The sequence below is a fragment of the Neolamprologus brichardi genome, chromosome 1 (genome assembly GCF_056152115.1).
Source record: "Neolamprologus brichardi isolate AB-2024 chromosome 1, ASM5615211v1, whole genome shotgun sequence".
Taxonomy (NCBI): Eukaryota; Metazoa; Chordata; class Actinopteri; order Cichliformes; family Cichlidae; genus Neolamprologus; species Neolamprologus brichardi.
This window is the reverse complement of record NC_142104.1, coordinates 25,960,983-25,981,204: the sequence shown is the minus strand read 5'-3', so window position 1 is coordinate 25,981,204 and position 20,222 is coordinate 25,960,983. Positions and strand designations below refer to the sequence as shown.

The 20,222-nt window shown below is 40.6% G+C and overlaps 2 protein-coding genes across 12 annotated transcripts in view; both read left to right on the top strand.

Moving 5' to 3' along the window:
* Positions 1-3,970, top strand: part of baz2ba (bromodomain adjacent to zinc finger domain, 2Ba) — a 67,711-nt gene extending 63,741 nt beyond the window's left edge. For 9 of the 11 annotated variants that reach the window (XM_035907608.2, XM_035907656.2, XM_006780380.3 and 6 more), the window contains 5 exons: positions 174-309; positions 405-551; positions 1,062-1,363; positions 2,101-2,244; positions 2,406-3,970. In XM_035907608.2, coding sequence (XP_035763501.1) covers positions 174-309; positions 405-551; positions 1,062-1,363; positions 2,101-2,244; positions 2,406-2,562 — 886 coding nt within the window. In that variant the 3' untranslated portion in view covers positions 2,563-3,970. The remainder of the gene's footprint in view (positions 1-173; positions 310-404; positions 552-1,061; positions 1,364-2,100; positions 2,245-2,405) is intronic. The other 2 variants (XM_035907552.2, XM_035907378.2) reach the window with 1 other exon arrangement.
* A 1,895-nt stretch (positions 3,971-5,865) lies between these two features.
* Positions 5,866-19,660, top strand: wdsub1 (WD repeat, sterile alpha motif and U-box domain containing 1). Its single transcript, XM_006780373.3, has 13 exons — positions 5,866-5,926; positions 6,649-7,060; positions 7,511-7,698; positions 8,131-8,217; positions 8,751-8,844; positions 9,443-9,476; positions 9,601-9,641; positions 14,482-14,588; positions 14,718-14,735; positions 15,187-15,213; positions 15,504-15,683; positions 16,932-17,066; positions 17,151-19,660. Exons 2-13 carry the CDS (start codon positions 6,663-6,665, stop codon positions 17,300-17,302), a joined length of 1,461 nt encoding a protein of 486 aa, XP_006780436.1. The 5' UTR covers positions 5,866-5,926; positions 6,649-6,662; the 3' UTR covers positions 17,303-19,660.
* Positions 19,661-20,222: the final 562 nt, after the last annotated feature.

Genomic DNA, 20,222 nt, shown 5'->3' with positions numbered 1-20,222 from the left:
CATTATAAACACGAGCTTAAAATTATTTGCAAGTCACTGCATTTTGTTTTTATTCACATTTTACACAGCAGCCTTAGTTTTATTGGTTACGGGTTGTAGTTTGTGTGTAACCCCACACGTTCCCATATGTGTATCTATTTTGATTCTCATAACCTTCCCTTAAATTCCCTCAGCAGCGAGGAGGAGGTGGCCCACGGTATGAAAGTGTGGAGGAAGGCCCTGAGCGAAGTGCGCAGCGCCGCCCAGCTGGCCATGTGTATCCAGCAACTGCAGAAGTCCATTGCCTGGGAGAGGTCGATAATGAAAGTGGTAAGAGAATAAAACAACAGCCTGTGTCCACAATGTTAATTGAAAACGATTTGGAAAGTTTGCACTTGTTTTTAATGGACGCACTTATTTTGTAGTACTGTCAGATTTGCAAGAAGGGGGATAATGAGGACCTCCTCCTGCTGTGTGATGGCTGTGACAAAGGCTGCCACACTTACTGTCACAAACCCAAGATCACCAGCATCCCAGAAGGAGACTGGTACTGCCCGGCCTGCATATCCAAGGTACCTGAACCTGTTATTACTTGTGATTTTTTTTTAATGTGCATTTTTTTAGACTCATCTCAGGACTTTTTTTACTCCTGTTTTGTAAAGTTGATGGTAGAAAGGCAAGAAGAAAAAGGACACATTGTAGAGTATATCTTGTGCATCTAAACCGCAAGGACACTTGCTCGCTCAAAGAAATCTCATCAGCTGCTCCTCCCCTAGAGTTTTATTGCTTGCTCTTCACTTTTATTGTCTGCAGCATGGATTTATCCCATTAAGTGACAGTAAAACTCATAAGTCATACTCATACTGATACAAGCTGAGTAACGATTTTTAACGCAGGCTTTAAAGAATTTGTGTTGATGCAGATGTGGTCAGCAAAGGGACTAAATATTATTGCTTGTGTAAGATATGGCAAATTGATATGACATTTTAGGAAAGGACAATATTAGGAGGATGAAACTAAATGGTTCCAGTTTGAATAGCACCCGAACTAAGGAAATGCTGCAATTTTGGGTACTTTTGCAGGCAAGTGGTCCATCCCCCAAAAGCAAAAAGCCTCCAGCCAAACCAGTAGCATCTAGTGGGGGGAGTAGCAAGAAGGGCGGAGAGGCGAAGAAGAATGGAAAGCAGGCCGGTAACGGGGAAGTGTCGGAGGATGACTCAGCAAGTGCCAGCAGTACGCCCAAAAAAGGAGCAAAAGACACCAGCAGGAAGAGGAAAACGGAGGAGAGTTCACCTGCTCTAACGACATCCAATCAGGAGACCACTGGGTGTGTGAAGCGAGCCAAGACGGCTCGAGACAACAACAGGGACCTGGGATTATGCAGGTATGTCTCCATGGCATGTTTGCACTTGTCTTTCTGTGTCATTTTCTTCTCAGTAGTTGCACGGTAATTTCCACCTGCTACAAAGCTGTATGGAAAGGTTGGGGGAAGCTGATGTGTTTTACATTTTATGTTGTGTTTAAAGCCACAAAACCTCAGATCAACATTTACTTGCGGTATTTCATTTCTGGAATTTTCAGCACAAAGTCAGCCTCTTTTTTGTTTTTTAGCGGTTTTATTAGCTCATAAAACCCTAAAGATTATGAGTTAAATGCAAACTTTAAACCTCCATGGACATATTTTTGACCAGCAGCAGAAATAAACTGTAAACAGTAAGCTGAAATACACTGGTTAGGAAATGCTGTTTACACAACCACTTATGGCAAAGCAGCACTATCTTAGCTTTCTTTTACCTCAGCTTTCAGTCTATTCAGCTTTCTGGGGAAATATCTGATTCTCCAGCTGTTAATGCTCCACTGTTCACCAGCTAGTCCTAGCTTTGTGTACCATAAACCCAAAACAGTGATTTAAAAGAAACTTCCAGTATTCAGGCACAATGGGAGCCTCATTCACACACTTCACCCACATGTAACCGATCCCTTGTCAATCCAGAAATATTGGTTATAGCTGCTTAAACGTAAGAGGAAATTATGAAAGAAAGCTTTTCTGTGTTACACACAAAGCTTATATTTAGACAAAGTCATGGCCAGAGTTTAACTGTGTGTTTGTGTGTCCTACAGAGTACTCCTTGCTGAGTTGGAGCGGCATCAGGATGCATGGCCTTTTCTCACACCTGTCAACCTGAAATCGGTGCCTGGCTACAGGAAGGTCATCAAGAAACCGATGGACTTCTCCACCATACGTGAGAAGCTTGTGAGCAGCCAGTGAGTTCCATTGCTTCTCTTGGTTCTTTTTTCTGCTAAAAGCCTCGCACAGAAGTTAAAGCAAGACCAGTGTTTTCAGTTTTGTTTCGCTTTTTCAGGAAATTATGTGATGTGTTTGCTGTTCTCTCTAACCTGAATATGTATTTTTTTTTTAATTTCAGGTATCAAAACCTGGAGACGTTCATCATCGATGTCAACTTGGTCTTTGATAACTGTGAAAAATTCAATGAAGACAATTCAGACATTGGTCGAGCTGGTCATAACATGAGGAAGTTCTTTGAGAAGCGCTGGACTGAGCTTCTGAAACAAACAAACTAAAACAAAACAAAAAAACACTTAAGATTAAAAAAAAAAAAAGTCTGTTCAGACTCTTCCCCAATACACCCATTCAACTTTTCGTACCGGAGCACCAGGTGTTACTTTTTATTTTGTGATGGAGAACGTGGCTTTGCAGGATGGTAGAAGAAGAAGCCAACTCCTTAATAAGGAACCTGTGGTGTGCTTAGGAGAGGTGTCACCTTGAAAAATAAAAAGTTGTTTAGGTGCGCTGGATTTATTACAACAGGGATAAAAGCCCCAAAGAGTCCCAGAGAAATGGGGTGTCATAGTGCAATACCATTCCCTGTCTCAGAACACTGCACTGAATGAATCCTCAAAAATGTCACTGATGTGTCTGCGCTAGAATACTTTCCACTACTTGTAAATAGTTTGTTTTTGTTTATTTGGGTTTTTTTGTTCGTTTGTTATTTAATCGTATTATAGTGAATGTATTTAATTTTGTAATAATTATTTATGAATCAAGGTCCACTTCATTTTCTATGAAAAAGGAGGAATCAGCCGAACTGCTTTGACTTCTGAAAAGGAATGTGTTATTGTGTTATAATTTTTCTCTCTCTCTCTCTCTCCCAAATATCAAACAAAGCCAAGACAAAAAAAAAAGAAAAGGAAAAAAGAAAAAAAAGAGCTGTTTACACTGTTCAGTGCTTTGGGGCATCGGAGGACTGTATTCAATTGTTCGATCTGTAAAACTGCATTTATTTACAGTAACTGCAGAGGAACAGTTAGGCTATGGTGATTCATGTGTATATACTGTTTATTAATGTCTATATTATGTCTTGTTTGGAACAATGTGTAAAAATTGTTTAAGAATATTAAGATATTGTTTATGCCTTAGAATGATTGTAGCATTCTATTTTAGTGAACGTGATGAAAACATTATCATAAATATTGTTTGTACAGTATATACATATCCTCTGCAAACACTGTGGTATCCTTAATCTTGGTAGTGCCTACCCTTCCAACAGGGGCATGTAGGGGATGTTATCGTTTTTAGTTTTCATTCTTTATGATAATTATTTTTTTATATGATTTCAATCCAACAAGGCCTCCAAAGTTGGACAGTGACACAGAAATCATTCCTCCCCATAAATAATAATAACTAAAAAGAGAAAAAAAGGAACAACAAGCATTCAGTTATGCTTCCATGATACATTTCCTCACAATCTGCCACAATACAAGGACCTAAGGCCATTTTTAACCACTGTGTTGAACCTTGCTGTGTGTTGTGGCCTGATGGAGGCAGCTAGATTTTTTTGTACCCAAGTCAAAAGTACTTGAAGTTACTTTATTTAAGATATTGTGGAATAAAAGTATCATTCTTTTGTAGGAGCTTTATTTTTCACTAGTGTGTGGCACGGACCTATTAAAAGGATGTTTTTCAACGTAAGTGACTCAAACTGGTTTCATTTCAAGTCCGACCTGCAGCTGTAGAAGTGCGGTTTAACTCTTTATTCTGTCAAAGTGCGAGTCATATGTAAAGTTGCACGCGTGACCGGATTAAAGAGAAATTTATTTTGTTTGTGCTTTTAGCTAAATATCTGCAATTGTACTTTACTTCATGTTAAATGCCTCTTTCATGACCAGACTGTAAAATGTTTTCAGGATCCTGAGAAGCTGCTCTGAAACACATTTTTCAAGGATCTCAGAAACGGTGTCTCAAAAATGAATTCAACTTAACATCTGTAAATTAACAATAAAATCCAGAAAGAGCAGATCCTTATGTGTCTCATCGAGTGGCAGATCATAAAATGAAGACAGTTAATAAAAAAGAAAGTTAAGTGTGCCGTACACGGCTAGCAAGTGCAAGTTTAGCAAGTGCCTATTCCCAGGGTTTCTATACATTTTATTCTTGTAGGGAAAATATTAATCATGAACCCTGCCGCACGCTACAGTATGTATAGCCTGAGGCACTACACAGTTTAGATGCATACATTTAGGTCCATAAGCATGTTGTTAATGACATATGTTTTGTAGTTTTACCTCTGTACATTACCAAACTCCAGATGTGACTTTCAGCTTTAATTCAAAAGGTTGTACAAAGGTTTTTACATGAAGTGCTGCGTGATTACAGCCATTTTTATACACAAGCCTTCATTGTCACATGCTTGAAAGTAATTGAGCAATTGACTGGTAACCAGTTTTCATAGCACTGTGAAGCCCATTCCCTCCTTTTCTTTTTTTCTTTCTTTTTTTAATATTTATTTTGAGGACAAATTAAGCAGATAGAAGATCTAGAACTGATTCAAAATTTTAAATTTGAATTTGGTGGTTGTTCACTGAAACTCTCAATTTGAGGTCCAGACCATAATTAGGCTGAATAACAAATATAAACCAGTCGAGGTAGAAAAAAAACAAACCCACAAGCTGCTTCATTCTTAAAAAGACTGAATGTGTTGACCAGCTCAACAACACCAAAAGGCCTGAATGATCATTGGAAATGGCTACAGTGGGTGGTACAGAATTCTTTCCTTAGGTTAAGAAGAAAGTCTTTACAACATCAAAACAAGTGAAGAACACTGAGGTAAGATTATCATTGTGGAAGTCTATAATGCATAGAGGATGTTTTCATTCTTGAAGGCCGGAAACTTCTAAAAGAGCGCTATGAAGCCAAGATTAACTTGGGAAGAGAAAGATATGGAGAATGTGAGAAACCACTCATGATGTGAAGCAAACCACATTATCTGTCAAACAGGATGTAGGCAATGTTATGGCATGGGTACACTGCTGATGTGACTGCCGATAGAAGCAGCAGGATGAAATGTGAAGTGTACAGGGCTCTACTCTCTGCTCAGATTCAGCAGAGAGTAGAGCTGGATGCACACTATGCATCCAGCTCTACTCTCTGTTGATCAGACAGCGCTTGTTGCAGTGCAAATGGATAATGACAGAAAGCGTACTGCAAAAACACGCCAAGAAACCAAAGAAAAGAGATATCCTTGAATGGAATGAAGTAACACGAGTTCACTCTTCTCACATCATATATCAAAGTCACCACCGCTGGGTACTGCATATGTGCTTTTCTTTTGTAAAAAAAAAAAAAAAAAAAAGATAGATAGATAGATAGATAGATAGAATTCATTTAAAGTACATTGTGTGAGATTGGAAACGTTGCTTCCTATTTTTTTATATTTGTGATATTTTATTATTATTATCATTATTATTTATTTATTTTTGATAAAACATTTAATATACGGCTGTTCGTTAAAGACTGTGAAGCAACTTAGAGTCCTGTCAACAGAAAGTTATGATACAGAAAGGGTGACGTTGCTGCATTACGTCATGGTCAGGTGATTGACGAGGAAGTAAACAACTCCGAAGAGAGTAGACATCTCGACGGGGAAAGGTGAGGAGACGTTACACGTTACATTACAACCAGATTTCTTAACATTTGCAGCCTGGGTTTGCTTGTTAGGCAGTTTTGGCCACAGACGGGCTGACTAATGTTTGTTTTTTGACATGAAGTTTGACGCTGTTTTTACGGCTGTGAAGCGCAGTTAGCTCGGACCTTACAGCCACTACAGCATCAGCAGCGTCCTGCTAGCTTTACAGGTGATGCTAGAAAACGGGTTCAGGTGGTTTAAACTTTCAGTGTGCATCCGGCTGTGTTGTAAAAGGTGAGATAGGAACAAAAACTTGGCTGTCCACATGACAGAGGATGTTACTTTGCTTTGCAGAAGTATACACATTTTCCTGTTGTTGTTGTTTTGTTGTCCATTTTAATGAAACAAAAATGTAAGTAAATTGAGCCCAACTTCAAATAAAATAATAATGGGATGTGTAAAGCCATCGGATTGGGAACTAAATGTAAAATAGGGTTTTTCAGTATTTTAAATTTTTAAAAAAGTGTAAAAATATATTTTTTAAAAGGCCAACATTGCATTTTATAATTGTGAAATAATCTGTTACTTCTCTAGTACTGATGGGTGGAAAAGGGTTGTCAAATTTAAAGATGAAACTGATCTGATATTTGTTTGTTTATCCCGTGGTTTTGGATTTAAATACACTTATTTATTTTTTTTTAAAAATATGCTTTTTATTTTCTTAATCAATCTGTGACATCTTCAGGTCCAGCTCTCCAGATGACGTCCCTTATCTGCACTTTACAACACCATCAAGACGATGTCAACTGGTGCGCCTTCTCGGCCAAGCTGTTAGCCACATGTTCTGGGGACAAAACCCTCAGGATATACGATGCCCGTGATTTCTCCGAGCTGCCTTTTTCGCCACTGACGGGTCACGGCTACAGTGTCCACTGCTGCTGCTTCAGCGCCTGTGGTCAGTTCCTCGCTTCGTGCTCCACAGATGCGACCACGGTGATCTGGTCTATGGTCTCGGGTGAGATCGAAGCTGTGCTAGAGCATCCTGGCCGTAGCCCTGTCAGGATCTGCACTTTCTCTCCTGACTCTCTCCACTTGGTTTCTGGTGCATCTGATGGCACTTTGGCTCTTTGGGATTTTCCCTCCAGACAGCTGCAAAGGTAAAATTGTTAACCGAGTATCTCTGCAGCTAAATTATTTAAGGGGAAAACAAGGGAACTTTCCCTGTCTGGAGTTTCTTAAATGCTAGGAAGCCTCTATCTTGCAGTGTGACTCTAAATGTCACAAAAACTTTTGATAGCAAGGTTACATGGAAGATTAGTTGAGAATTAAAATAATTGTTGTTTATTATAAGCTATTGTGTTATCAGCTGATGGTAAATTTAAAGATGTTCTTAACATTAAGACTTCTCAACATTATACAGGTCTGTAGTTTTTGTTATAATGACAAAAATGAGCTGGAACATAAATGTAAACAGGAGTCTGCACCAGTGTTTGCACTGGCCTTCTGTCACTATCAGTTTTCATGTGTTAATAAATGGGAGCAATGATAATAGCCCTGAAGTGAAAAATAAATTGCTCATGCAGCTGCTGTCGGTTGTGTTTGTGAAGGACCGGGGCAGTGAATGACACAACAATGGTAGCCTGCTCCTTTAGCCCCTGCAGTCAGATGTTTATGACTGGCTCCACATACGGAGACCTGCGTTTGTGGGACCTGCGCATGAACCAGCTCCACGCAGAGAAGAACGCCCACGACCTGGGCGTCTCCTGCTGTACCTTCGCTCCGAGCATCCTCAGCGGTGAGAACTGTTGCTGTGCATCAGGGTGTTTTACAGCAGCCTCTGGGAATAAAGGCCCTTACACATTGGACGCTTACAATTCCTGCAGATATTTAGTATTTTTTCAAATCAAACTGGATTCTTCAGATTTAAAATTTTTTTTATGTGAGTAAAGAGACACCGATAATTGATGTGACACAACCATTTTATTGATCACAAATAAATAAATAAATCACTGCAGATAACATTTTTTTAGTGATCTCACACCAATCATCCCTCGTAGAAGAGTCACAAGAAAGTACACAAATTACTGCAATGCTGTTTGATTAAAATGCCATCGGTGGTGTGATCAGTACACAGCTGCTCTGTTTGGACTTGGACTGATTGTTTATTAGTAATTTTCTTTGTGAGAGACTGAGACTCTCTTTGCATTTTATTGTTTTTGTCTTTCAGGCGGTCAAGTTGTGCAGTTTTGTGTGGCGTCTTGTGGACAGGACAACCTGCTGAAGATATGGGCCATAAACAAGTTGAGCTCCGGAGGTAGAGTGCTGCGCTCCCTCTCTCCGTATATCTTCTCTCATTTGATCCCTTTCTGTTGTTATTTTTTACTCTTTGCATATCAGCTAACATTGCAAACCTGGATTTGTCATCACGTCCTCTGTTCCTACATGCCAGACTCCACGGATGCTAAACAGCTGTCACAGTAATACCATTTAAAGCAGAATTTGACTATCGTGTTGTCATGTGACCCGTTGAAGCCTGCACTGTGGTGAAACTGTAGCCTCTCAGTGTGCACTCGTTCAGAGTCTGATGTGTACGTATTTCCCAGAGGCACAACAATTCAAATCACTGGTGCTGCAAGTCCAAACGAGCTACCAGTTTTTTTTATGCTGTTATTAAAATTAACTGCAGATTAACTGTTTGTACTTCACTCGCCCACCTTTCTTTCTTTTTACCTTAAAGAGACTCTTTCCACCTTTATTTCTGGATGTTACCATCTAATCCTTAAACTGAAAACAGTCCAGCCTGCTGTGTATTTTGATCTTTGTGCAAATGTGATTTATCTTCCGCAGCGTATAAGATGAAGCTCCTGCACACGTTAACTGGCCAGTCAGCTCCCGTCCTTTCCTGTGCGTACTCCTCAGATGGGCAGCTACTTGTGTCTGGGTAAGAACTCAACTTTACTTTTCAAATCATCTGCTCTCTAATTAAATTAATAATACTTGCTCTTCTTTACTTTGGGAAATTATTGCATATTAAATTAGGACTTATTTTATGATTTTGGAGTTGGCTTAATGCACCACTCTCTCAAAGTAATGAGATTAATTAAATCTGGTACACTGTGAGGGTAGCTACCATATAAACTGTACTCAAATTGTATTTGATGGGCCAAAACATGCAGCACATTTACACAATTTCTAGCCAGCTTGATTCCCTCATAGTTTCAAGCTAAATCTATATTTGACACCCCTCGCTTGATCTGAAATACCTCAGCATCCGTGTCTTGATCTATTTGAGATCAAAAATCTGCTTTGAAATATAGATTGTTTTCCTGGATGTGTAAGTAGGCCACCTCTGCACAAATATAACGGTGCAGTACTTAGGAGCAAACACTAGAGGGAGACATGGATCGCTCTATTTCTTAATGGGTGAACACGAATTTGAGTCCAGCCTACTGTGCTGCATTTAACAGTTAAGCAATACAAATGTTTTTTAGGTGGTTGTAATCTTTTTTTTTTTTATCTCATATTTTTATGTCTTTCAGCTCTGTGGACAAAACAGTCACAATTTATGATGCTGTAAGCACTTCTCCTCTTATTCTGATTTACCAAGCGGCATTAGCTTAAATTGTATTTTAAAATATATCCGTCTGGATTGAATACAGAAAGCTCATGTTTTGTTTTTTGCTCACATTGTCTGCAGGAGAATGCAGTTTTGCTTTACAGGCTGAAACAGCACGAAAGGTAAACATTGATTTTCACTGACGTGGTGAGGCTTTGTTTGCTGGATTTTCACACTGAGTATAAGCACGACTTTGTTCCACAAAGACGATACTGAAATTTTCTCCCAACTTGCCAGGCAGAATTCTTTTCTGTTTAGTTCGTGATTTGATTCTGTCTTTCTGTATTCTTAACTTGATACGTCTGATAAAACTAGAAATTACAGCGTACAAAATTGGCCACAATATAAGATTTTGAATTAAAATAGCTAAAGTTAAAGCTAATGATAAAATAATTAAAGTTACTGTGATCATTTTTGCACTATTGGTTTTGTCTATATTACTTGCTGTGGTTTTATACAGACCTGAGCTCTTGTTTTTAATTTCTTCTTGCAGAAATTGGTAAATTTCTCCATAAACAGTGATGTAGTTGCTGCAGAACGCTTATGTAACTGATGGAAATGACATAGACACTTAGCCATGTTGCTTTTATATACAGTGGGGCAAAAAAGTATTTAGTCAGCCACCGATTGTGCAAGTTCCCCCACTTAAAATGATGACAGAGGTCAGTAATTTGCACCAGAGGTACACTTCAACTGTGAGAGACAGAATGTGAAAAAAAAATCCATGAATTCACATGGTAGGATTTGTAAAGAATTTATTCGTAAATCAGGGTGGAAAATAAGTATTTGGTCAATAACAAAAATACAACTCAATACTTTGTAACATAACCTTTGTTGGCAATAACAGAGGTCAAACGTTTACTATAGGTCTTTACCAGGTTTGCACACACAGTAGCTGGTATTTTGGCCCATTCCTCCATGCAGATCTTCTCAAGAGCAGTGATGTTTTGGGGCTGTCGCCGAGCAACACGGACTTTCAACTCCCGCCACAGATTTTCTATGGGGTTGAGGTCTGGAGACTGGCTAGGCCACTCCAGGACTTTCAAATGCTTCTTACGGAGCCACTCCTTTGTTGCCCGGGCGGTGTGTTTTGGATCATTGTCATGTTGGAAGACCCAGCCTCGTTTCATCTTCAAAGTTCTCACTGATGAAGGGAGGTTTTGGCTCAAAATCTCACGATACTTGGCCCCATTCATTCTGTCCTTAACACGGATCAGTCGTCCTGTCCCCTTGACAGAAAAACAGCCCCATAGCATGATGTTTCCACCCTCATGCTTCACAGTAGGTATGGTGTTCTTGGGATGCAACTCAGTATTCTTCTTCCTCCGAACACGACGAGTTGAGTTTATACCAAAAAGTTCTACTTTGGTTTCATCTGACCACATGACATTCTCCCAATCCTCTGCTGTATCATCCATGTGCTCTCTGGCAAACTTCAGACGGGCCTGGACATGCACTGGCTTCAGCAGTGGAACACGTCTGGCACTGCGGGATTTGATTCCCTGCTGTTGTAGTGTGTTACTGATGGTGACCTTTGTTACTTTGGTCCCAGCTCTCTGCAGGTCATTCACCAGGTCCCCCCGTGTGGTTCTGGGATCTTTGCTCACCGTTCTCATGATCATTTTGACCCCACGGGATGAGATCTTGCGTGGAGCCCCAGATCGAGGGAGATTATCAGTGGTCTTGTATGTCTTCCATTTTCTGATGATTGCTCCCACAGTTGATTTTTTCACACCAAGCTGCTTGCCTATTGTAGATTCACTCTTCCCAGTCTGGTGCAGGTCTACAATTCTTTTCCTGGTGTCCTTCGAAAGCTCTTTGGTCTTGGCCATGGCGGAGTTTGGAGTCTGACTGGTTGAGGCTGTGGACAGGTGTCTTTTATACAGATGATGAGGTCAAACAGGTGCCATTCATACAGGTAATGAGTGGGGGACAGAAAAGCTTCTTACAGAAGACGTTACAGGTCTGTGAGAGCCAGGGATTTTCCTTGTTTGAGGTGACCAAATACTTATTTTCCACCCTGATTTACGAATAAATTCTTTCCAAATCCTACCATGTGAATTCATGGATTTTTTTTTCACATTCTGTCTCTCACAGTTGAAGTGTACCTCTGGTGCAAATTACTGACCTCTGTCATCATTTTAAGTGGGGGAACTTGCACAATCGGTGGCTGACTAAATACTTTTTTGCCCCACTGTAGGAATAAAACCAGAATAGCCAAGTGGTTGTTTTTACAGAGAGACCTGTTGCAGATGAGTTGTGGTCATGAGCACAGACTAATTTAGCCTGATTGCAACATGTTGGCAATCTGGTTGTTTTTATGAATTAAACTGGACTTATTCGAAAGTGTTTGGAGTCAGTCTGCGACCTGTGCAGTCGCTTCATGATCAAAAGTGGTCAGGCAGAAGTTAAGGGTGTTGGACACTCATTCTCTGGATGACCAGACGTTTGCCACAACTACTTGCAAACAGTCTCAGACAGTAAACAGTTGAGTGCAGTCACCAGGTAACCAACATTTTCTTTTTCTTTTTTAGTTGCATGGAGGTTTCCATCTTGTTTTTATCATCTTGTGTGGCTGAGCGATGAAAGAGGTCTATACGGTTTCTCCGTGGCAGTCAGTTATGTAGAGACAGCCAGATTCATAATAATATTTTCATGTAATCTTTAAATTATTACAAAATCTACATCTTTAACAGGTGTTTGGGCTCCAAGTCATCATTGTTGACAAGTATTCTGACTCTAATCTCTATTCAGAATATGTGACTGTTGGCCATCAGTAGATAACGCACATCAAAAACTATTGACTTCTTTTCTTTTTGTCACTAAAACAGGGTTAGGCGTAGCTAGGGTTCTGCAAGAATATTCTACTGGAAATAGTAGGTACTGGATCTAAATCTCTTCCAGTATGTTTTTGCCCCCTAACTGGTGCACAACCAGGTGTCAAGACTGCCCGTGGCCACCACCCTGCTCCGCCCCTGCTGGTGGACAACGCGTCTGTATAAAATAATACACAAAATTCAAAACTCATTAAGTCTCATGTTTGTGGGGAAAGCGACAGCTGAAACTCCGCCCATGATGTGATCTACATGATTAAAACGAGTTGTGTTGCATTGTTGTCCCTAAACTTGTGTTTTTTTAGAAAAAGGTAAGACTACTCTCACTCTGTCCCTCCCACCCACGCAAAACCCACAGCTGAACGATCACACTTGCATGCTATTTATGCGTCCATCCAGCCACCTGTGTCTGAAAGGCAGCAGACTCCTTTCAGCGGGGCGAATGAAAGTCGTTTTGGAAAATCACTAACTGAAGAGGAAGCAAGCGGCAAGTTGAGGAAAAGTGGATAAATGGGGAAGAAGTTTTTTCATTACTTGACAAAATGTCTTCAGGAAACTGCTTTGAGTTAGACAAACTGATGATACAACATCGTGAGAGTCTCTTAGGTCGGGTTAGTGTGTGCCTCTCTTTCAGCTCTTTTAATCGTAGAGATATTTGTGTGAAGCCAGCTAGCTTTTGTGGATCATCATTTCTCAGCAATCCAGCTTAGGTTCGAGAGAGATTGGACTCATTAACGCTGCCTTGACTTTACTGAATCCGCTGAGAATTTGATTTTAATCCTTATTGAGATGCTCAGTGCGGCTTTCAGCACGGTAAGCCTTCACTGAATTGGTTCTGATGGAGAGCATTTTTATCACTGTGACATATGTAGCATCAAGCCAGAATTAAAAAAACTTTTGGCCATCTAGGAAGCAACTGCAGTTTCAAGCAGACCTGTTATGCTTTGTCTTATTTCCTGTTAGAATAGTCGATGCTCATATTAGAGAGTCAAAGTTCCAGATAATGATGCGAGGATGTGTCCAAGTAATCCCTGTCAGCTCAAACTAGGCTTCAGCCTAATCACTCAATTTCAGAGAGGTTTCTTTTTCCTACTCTTTGCTTTTGCATGAGGTCAGAGAGCATGAATGTGCTCATGTCTTCAATTCAGTTAGTTTTCCTTATTAGAGGGCCAAATCACAACAACAGTCACCAAGGTGCTTTATATTGTAAAGTAAATAAACCCCAACAAGTACACAACCCCCTATGAGAAAGCACGCTGGCGACAGTGGGAAGGAAAAACTCAATTTTAACAGGAAGAAACTGTTGTCACTTTCTCCAGCAGAAACAGGCTCAGGGAGGGACAGCCATCTGCTGTGACTGTTTCTTATGACAGCTCTCATGACAGATCTCTTGTCGAGCTCCTCCCCCAAGCAGACATTCAGAAGAAAGTTTCCTTAAAGTGAAAGAAAAGGAGCTAAAACGGTTTGTTTCAGACAGTGCACCAAGCCCCAGTGTAAGATTAATCGGGATTATTCTGAACTGTGAATCATGCAAAGCTACTCTAGGCAAGTCCAGGTATTAAAAACAAGCAAACATGCAATTGGAAACTGGCATCAAATATTCCCTTTAAGTCATCGAGCTGCTTAGCAGGACTGAGATGTGGTTCTTTCCACTTTGACTTCTGAATTACTGATTTTAATAGACTCTGTTTGTGTGCTTGTATAACAAAGGTTCACGCAACATCTTATTTTTCATTTTTCTTTTACATGTACTGTAAAATAAGGTAAAACTGTGTGAATTTCCTTCAGAATTATTAATGCATAGTAGTATGTGTATGTGTAATTTAATTTTAAAAAGTAGTAGAAAATAAAAAACAATTATCAAGCTGCTGGAGTAATTTGAAATCCAAGGTAGTCATTACGTTCGTGTATGATTCTTGGAAATGATTGCATTGATGTTGAAAATGTCATCCCGCCCATTGACATCGATGTGATTGTGTTATTGGCATAATTGTTGTCGGTGAATCATGCATAAGCTGTTTGCCTGTTTGGACACCTTTCTCTGTCGGTCTGTTATTATTATCATATAGAGAAATTATACCTGTATTGTTAATAGAAGCAGCGTTCAGGTGGTTATCCTCTGCTGCAGGTACGTGACAGCGTGCGCCTTCTCTCCGACCTCACCGCTTATTGCTACAGGATCTATGGATAAGACCGTAAACATCTGGAGGCTGGAGGATGGTTGCAGTGGAAATGGTAGGGAGGGAAAAAACCCACATGCATCACTTTAGAAGAGTCACATCTATGTTTTGATGAGTTGTAAAAATGTTCCTGTAATCTGTTTTTGTTTTTCTCCCTTACTGCACTTCCCCATCCAACGGAAAGGCGGGAAGCTGTTGCCTGGTTGGTTTTCTTTCTATCTTTTTTTTGTTTTTCTTGTTTGGACACATTTTTTATGTCACTTTAACAACAACAACAGCAGACTGAGTACAACAGCAAGCAACACTCAGCAGTAACAGGCCAGCTTTTATTGCTCCTTTTTTGCCAGCTCTGAAAAACAGAGGATTTTTTAAAGACCTTATAACCTTTATATTCTCTGTTGAGTACGAATCAGTATAACCTTTAATAACGGCGTTGCAGCTCGAGAGCATCATTGGCTCTTTTTTTGTGTGTGTGTTAAGATTCTACATGTTAAAGCAGCTTCGTCTCCTAAAGAAGGGCACAGATGTTGGTTTCACGGTCGCCCTCGTTTCCTCGATCACTCGCCACTGTCACGTGTTTGCAGTTGGCCCAAAGATTTCATTGCATTTCTCATGTTTACGGTTCTTTTTCTTTCTTTTTGTTTGTCTTGCAGAAGAACCTGCTCAGACTTCAATCAAAGGTGAGAAGACAGCTTTACTGTATTATGTGTTGCAGATATTCTATACAAAAATATTCCAGTCCTGAGACAAAATGTGCACGAACGCCTGCGATTGTTTTTGTCCTAATCACACTGTTCACGTTTGGTTTCACATTAATCTTTCAAACATTTATTTATATCGCTGTAACAGCCACAGCCTCACGATCAATAAGCAGTCAGCCGGACTCCAGGTTCGCCTTACATGGAGAATATGTGTCCATTTTTCAAAAGCTGTCTAGGACTGACCGTCTTGCTTTGACTCACCCTCTCAGGGAGAGCCTCGGGAGGCCGATCGAAGCTGCTGGTCAGCGATTGGTCGGAGGACGATGTGTCAGAGTGGCTGCTGGAGGAAGGCCTCGAGGGATTGGTGGACAGATTTAAGGCCAATAACATAGATGGGACAGAGCTGCTCAGCCTCACCAAGGAAACACTGGCGTCAGAGCTGCACGTCGGTGAGGAAGACGAGCATCACACGCAGCTCAGCGAGAGCGGCGCCGCTTCCCCACTCCCTCCTTTTCCCACAGTCCTAATGCTTTCCTTTTTGTCCAGAACAGAAGGATAAAAGCCCAGTTTTATGAGCATTACACGCCGGGTCTCTTGTGAGAATGAGCACGGCCGCGTGCGGATTAGGATTTTTGCACCTATTTACATGGATGAAAGATGGCATATTAAATCAAAGTAAGGGTGAAGGAATGGGTGCTGATGGGGAGGGGGGTGGGGGGGTTTACTCAGCAAGATTATGTAATATTAGGCTGCACTGGGAAACCACTAAGCTTTAGGGACCTTAGCGGTTCGGACGTTTAATCTGGAGCGCTTCATCAGTTACATAACCCAATCATCAGAACAGAATTCCCCATACGGTATAAAGTGGATTTATACCTAAGCCCTATTGGTTATTTCCAAGTCTGTCTGAATATATTATTTTTAGTTGATCAGACGCTTTTGTTTTTTTTCCTCCCCCCTTTCACCATCAAGTGAAACTGCTCGGCAAAGTCGGAGCGTTATGTTGTCGATGTCAGTCTACCAGCTAGGCCTGTGTTCGTCACGTAGTTGTCAGCAAATGTTTGTTGCATTGCCGTGCCGTCATTTTCATCCCACAGTCGCTGTCAGTCACTCCTCGCCGTGGCAGCTCGCGTTCACATTGTTCTGTTTTTAGTAACGCCGCGTGAATCCCACCTTGCTTGTAACCAGAACTAACTTGGAGAAGAGTGTTAGAGTAGTAGTTTTATCTGCTACAATGACAGAGAGAGACAGAGACGGAGCGCCCTGACGCGTTTTTCAAAGCTGAGAGTGAAATCAATGCCTCTTTGAGAGGAAAGCACACAATGTTTAAAGTCCTTTGTGTTCATTTGCAGTTAAGGCGTTGTTTATGAGATTGTTTATTTGTAAACTATAATTTCTGCGTGATGATTTATTTTTTTTCAAAGAAAAATTGGCCCCCGGGTAGCTGTCGAGCATTTATCTTTGAATTGGACAGAGAGCAGACATGGTCTGGTCCCACCACCCTCACCCACGCTCACATTTGTCACCCGAGAGCGCAAAGTGCTAAAGACATGAATAACAAATGCTCAGAGGCTTCATCGTATTGATATTATTGTCAGTGTTTGGGTCAGTTCAGCTTGTTCCACTTGATGCTCAGCTGAATCACTGCACACCAAGTCTTTATGTGCCTCTGTTCTGTGGCTGATGTGTGTCTGTAGAGTCAGTCGGCCTGCGCAGTAAACTCCTGAGGAAGGTGGAGGAGCTGAAGAGTGATTCAGTGTGTCTAGGCATTCCCGATGAGTTCCTGTGTCCAATCACCAGAGAACTGATGAAGGAGCCGGTTATTGCTGCCGGTGAGCTGAGATCATTGATCGTGTGTTTCATCATTACTTTGTGCTTGTTTGTGTTGTTTACACAGTTTTTTCCACCCCAAACAGATGGCTACTCTTATGAAAAAGAGGCCATTGAGAGCTGGATTAGTACCAAAAACCGCTCCAGCCCCATGACCAACCTCCCCTTACTGACGACTCTGCTCACCCCTAACCACACCCTGAAGATGGCTATTGGTCGCTGGAAGACCAGCCACTAGACATCTGTGGATCTCTGAGCTGGCGTGCTAATGATTTTTCACTGAAGTGTAGAGAAGCAGAATGCAGTGCTCAGATAAATGCCCACAGCACCGTTTCAGGAAAAGGTGTGCCTGATAGTTAGCCAGATTTTAAGCGACCAACCCGAATCAACAATCAGCTGCCTGCTATCACACAGAGGGGGAAAAAGACCAGCATGAGCATCCAGAGTTTTGCAGAATGCACTTAGCTATTCACTCAAATTCAACTGGCTTTGGCTGCAGCAAATATGTCACTTTTAGGCTGGATTATGTTTTCAGTTTCCTCATATTTAGGATTATATTTGGTCCTTCCTGTGAAATCTCTGCTTTGATTTTTGATCAGTGAAGAATGGGGAAAACTATTTGCCTGCATTGCTTTTAATGATTTCCCTAACATCACTTTACAAATAAGTGACTAATTTGTTATTATGTGAAACTGATTAGCATTATTGACATATATATATATATATATTAGGGGTGCAACGATACTCGTATCGATATTGAACCGTTCGATACAGTGCTTTCGGTTCGGTACGCATATGTATCGAACAATACAACATTTTTAATTTATTTTATCAACTTTCCTTCTGACGGTGCTGTCTGTGTTGAGCGCTCAGTGGATCTGCGCTCGACAGTGCAGCCTAGGCGGAGTAGTCGAACGCAGATTCACTGAGCGCAGGGCAAGCTAGCTAGACAGAAGTTAAGCTCGTTGCAACATGGCAAATTGAACCTCCCCCACCCTCATTCAGATCTGGCGTCTGGAACTATTTTGGTCTTCATGTGACGTATGACCCTGAAGGTAAGCGAGTCATGGACTAAATTAAAACAGTATGTCAGATGTGCCAAGCAATGCTCAATTACATGAGTGGGAACTAGTGTGTTAGCGCAGTTAGCTCGTTAATGTGTTGACGCTGTCCAGCCCCACACACGGGGCAATCCGCGGTAGCTCGTTAATGGAGATTTGCCGTGTTGTGGCGTTAACCTAATTTCAGATTAAGGCTGACAGCACTAGTGGGAACACAACGAATATGACTGCACATTTACCCGATAGCATCCTAGTGCAAAGACAAGTGGAAGCAGACAAAAACAACAAGCACGCATACAAACTTTACCCGAGTCATTTAGACAGCCGTTAGCACATGATTCTCCTTATGGGGACCTGATATGTTTAATATGCTGCTGAGAATATAGCCCAGAAGAAGCGTATAGTATAGCTTTTATTTTGGAAAGAGACATTTCTCTGTAATAAACTCTCTTTTCCAAAGATGAGTGATTACTCGATCAGATACAGGGCTCGCAAAATCGCTAGCGATTTTTCCAGTCGGGCTGCCCTGCTCTGCTCGTCGGCCTATCGTAGGAAGGAAAAATATATGTCAATGCTTTTGCATTCTTTCGGAAATGTAGCTGGGTAATTATGTTATTGGCATCGGTGAGCCACTGTCAATATGTGACATATTGAAATAGCGTTTGAATTTGCGCTTGTTTTTTGCGTTCACTTTGCAATCGCGCGAACTGTGTATAGAGAGCGACAGCACTGATTGGTGAGTGATGATAATTTGCGCACCAATTCCTCTGGCATCGTCTTATCAATCGTTAGCTTACTATGCAAACATGACAAGTGAAATCTCCCGCAGCAAGCTTAAACATGTGAGAGGTTGATCGCAGAGAATCCTTGAGCGTTATGTGAATGCGTGTGTAAAAGCAGCAGGATATATATTTTAGTTCTGCTGAGCCAAACAAGACAGGTCAGGCTGAAGAAGTGACAGCCAAAGAAAAGCTTACCACAAAACGGAAAAGTTATGACAACTCAGACTATAAGGCAAAAAGAAAGAGCAGCTTTATGGTTTCATGGACAAAAGAATTTCTGTGGCTGCAATATGACAAGCTAAATAACCAGGGCTGCACATAAGTGGTCCGCAGGTGCGCATTCGCTGTCAAAATAAAAAACGCGCACAAGATAAGAAGTTGCAACGCGTGTTTGCATACATAAGATTTTCAGGAGGAGGACAGACATTTGTTTAGAACTCATAAAGATGTCGAAGAAGCTCCTTTAAGCAATTACTTTGGTGTTCCTCCACCTCCAAAGAAATGTCAGAAGGAGTCCGAACCACAAAAGAAGCTCGTATTCTCGGAAAAGTGGTTGCAGGAGGTGAGCTGGCTTCAAACAAATGATGAACGCACAGAGAGGTGGTGCAGAATGTGCCGTGAAAATTTAATAAATGACAAATTAATAAAAAGGCATGAACATTTTTTTTGTATCGAAAAAATATCGAACCGTGACACCAAAGTATCGAACCGAACCGTGAATTTTGTGTATCGTTGCACCCCTAATATATAAATATATATATATATATATATATATATATATATATATAAATATATAAATATATATATATATATATATATATATAAATATATAAATATATATATATATATATATATATATATATATATATATATATATATATATATATTTTTTTTTTTTTTTTTTTTTTTTTTTTACACAAACAGAGATCTTGTTAACACAGATAAACAAGGTAAAGGGAAGTAAAAGGATGTAGGACTGGCATTAATAACAGCCCCTTGAGATCCTGATGAGTGTAATTGAAGGTGAAAAACACTATTTGCACTAACTGTAGATCAGAAGAATCTACAGTGTATTTTATTTAGATTGCTGTAACCTTGTTGATTACCTTAGGCTGTATGTGAAAGATGAACATAGCTGCTGTGTTGGAACAGCGACGCCAATGTGGAAGTGCCTTTCACCTGCATTCTTTCTATTAGCCAGCAGGGGGCGACTGCTCTGGTTACACAAAGAAGCGAAATTCATAAGAAGCCTGTTAGAAATCTATCCTTCTGCTCTCTTCGTTTATGGGCTCAGTAAACATCTTCCTGAGGACTT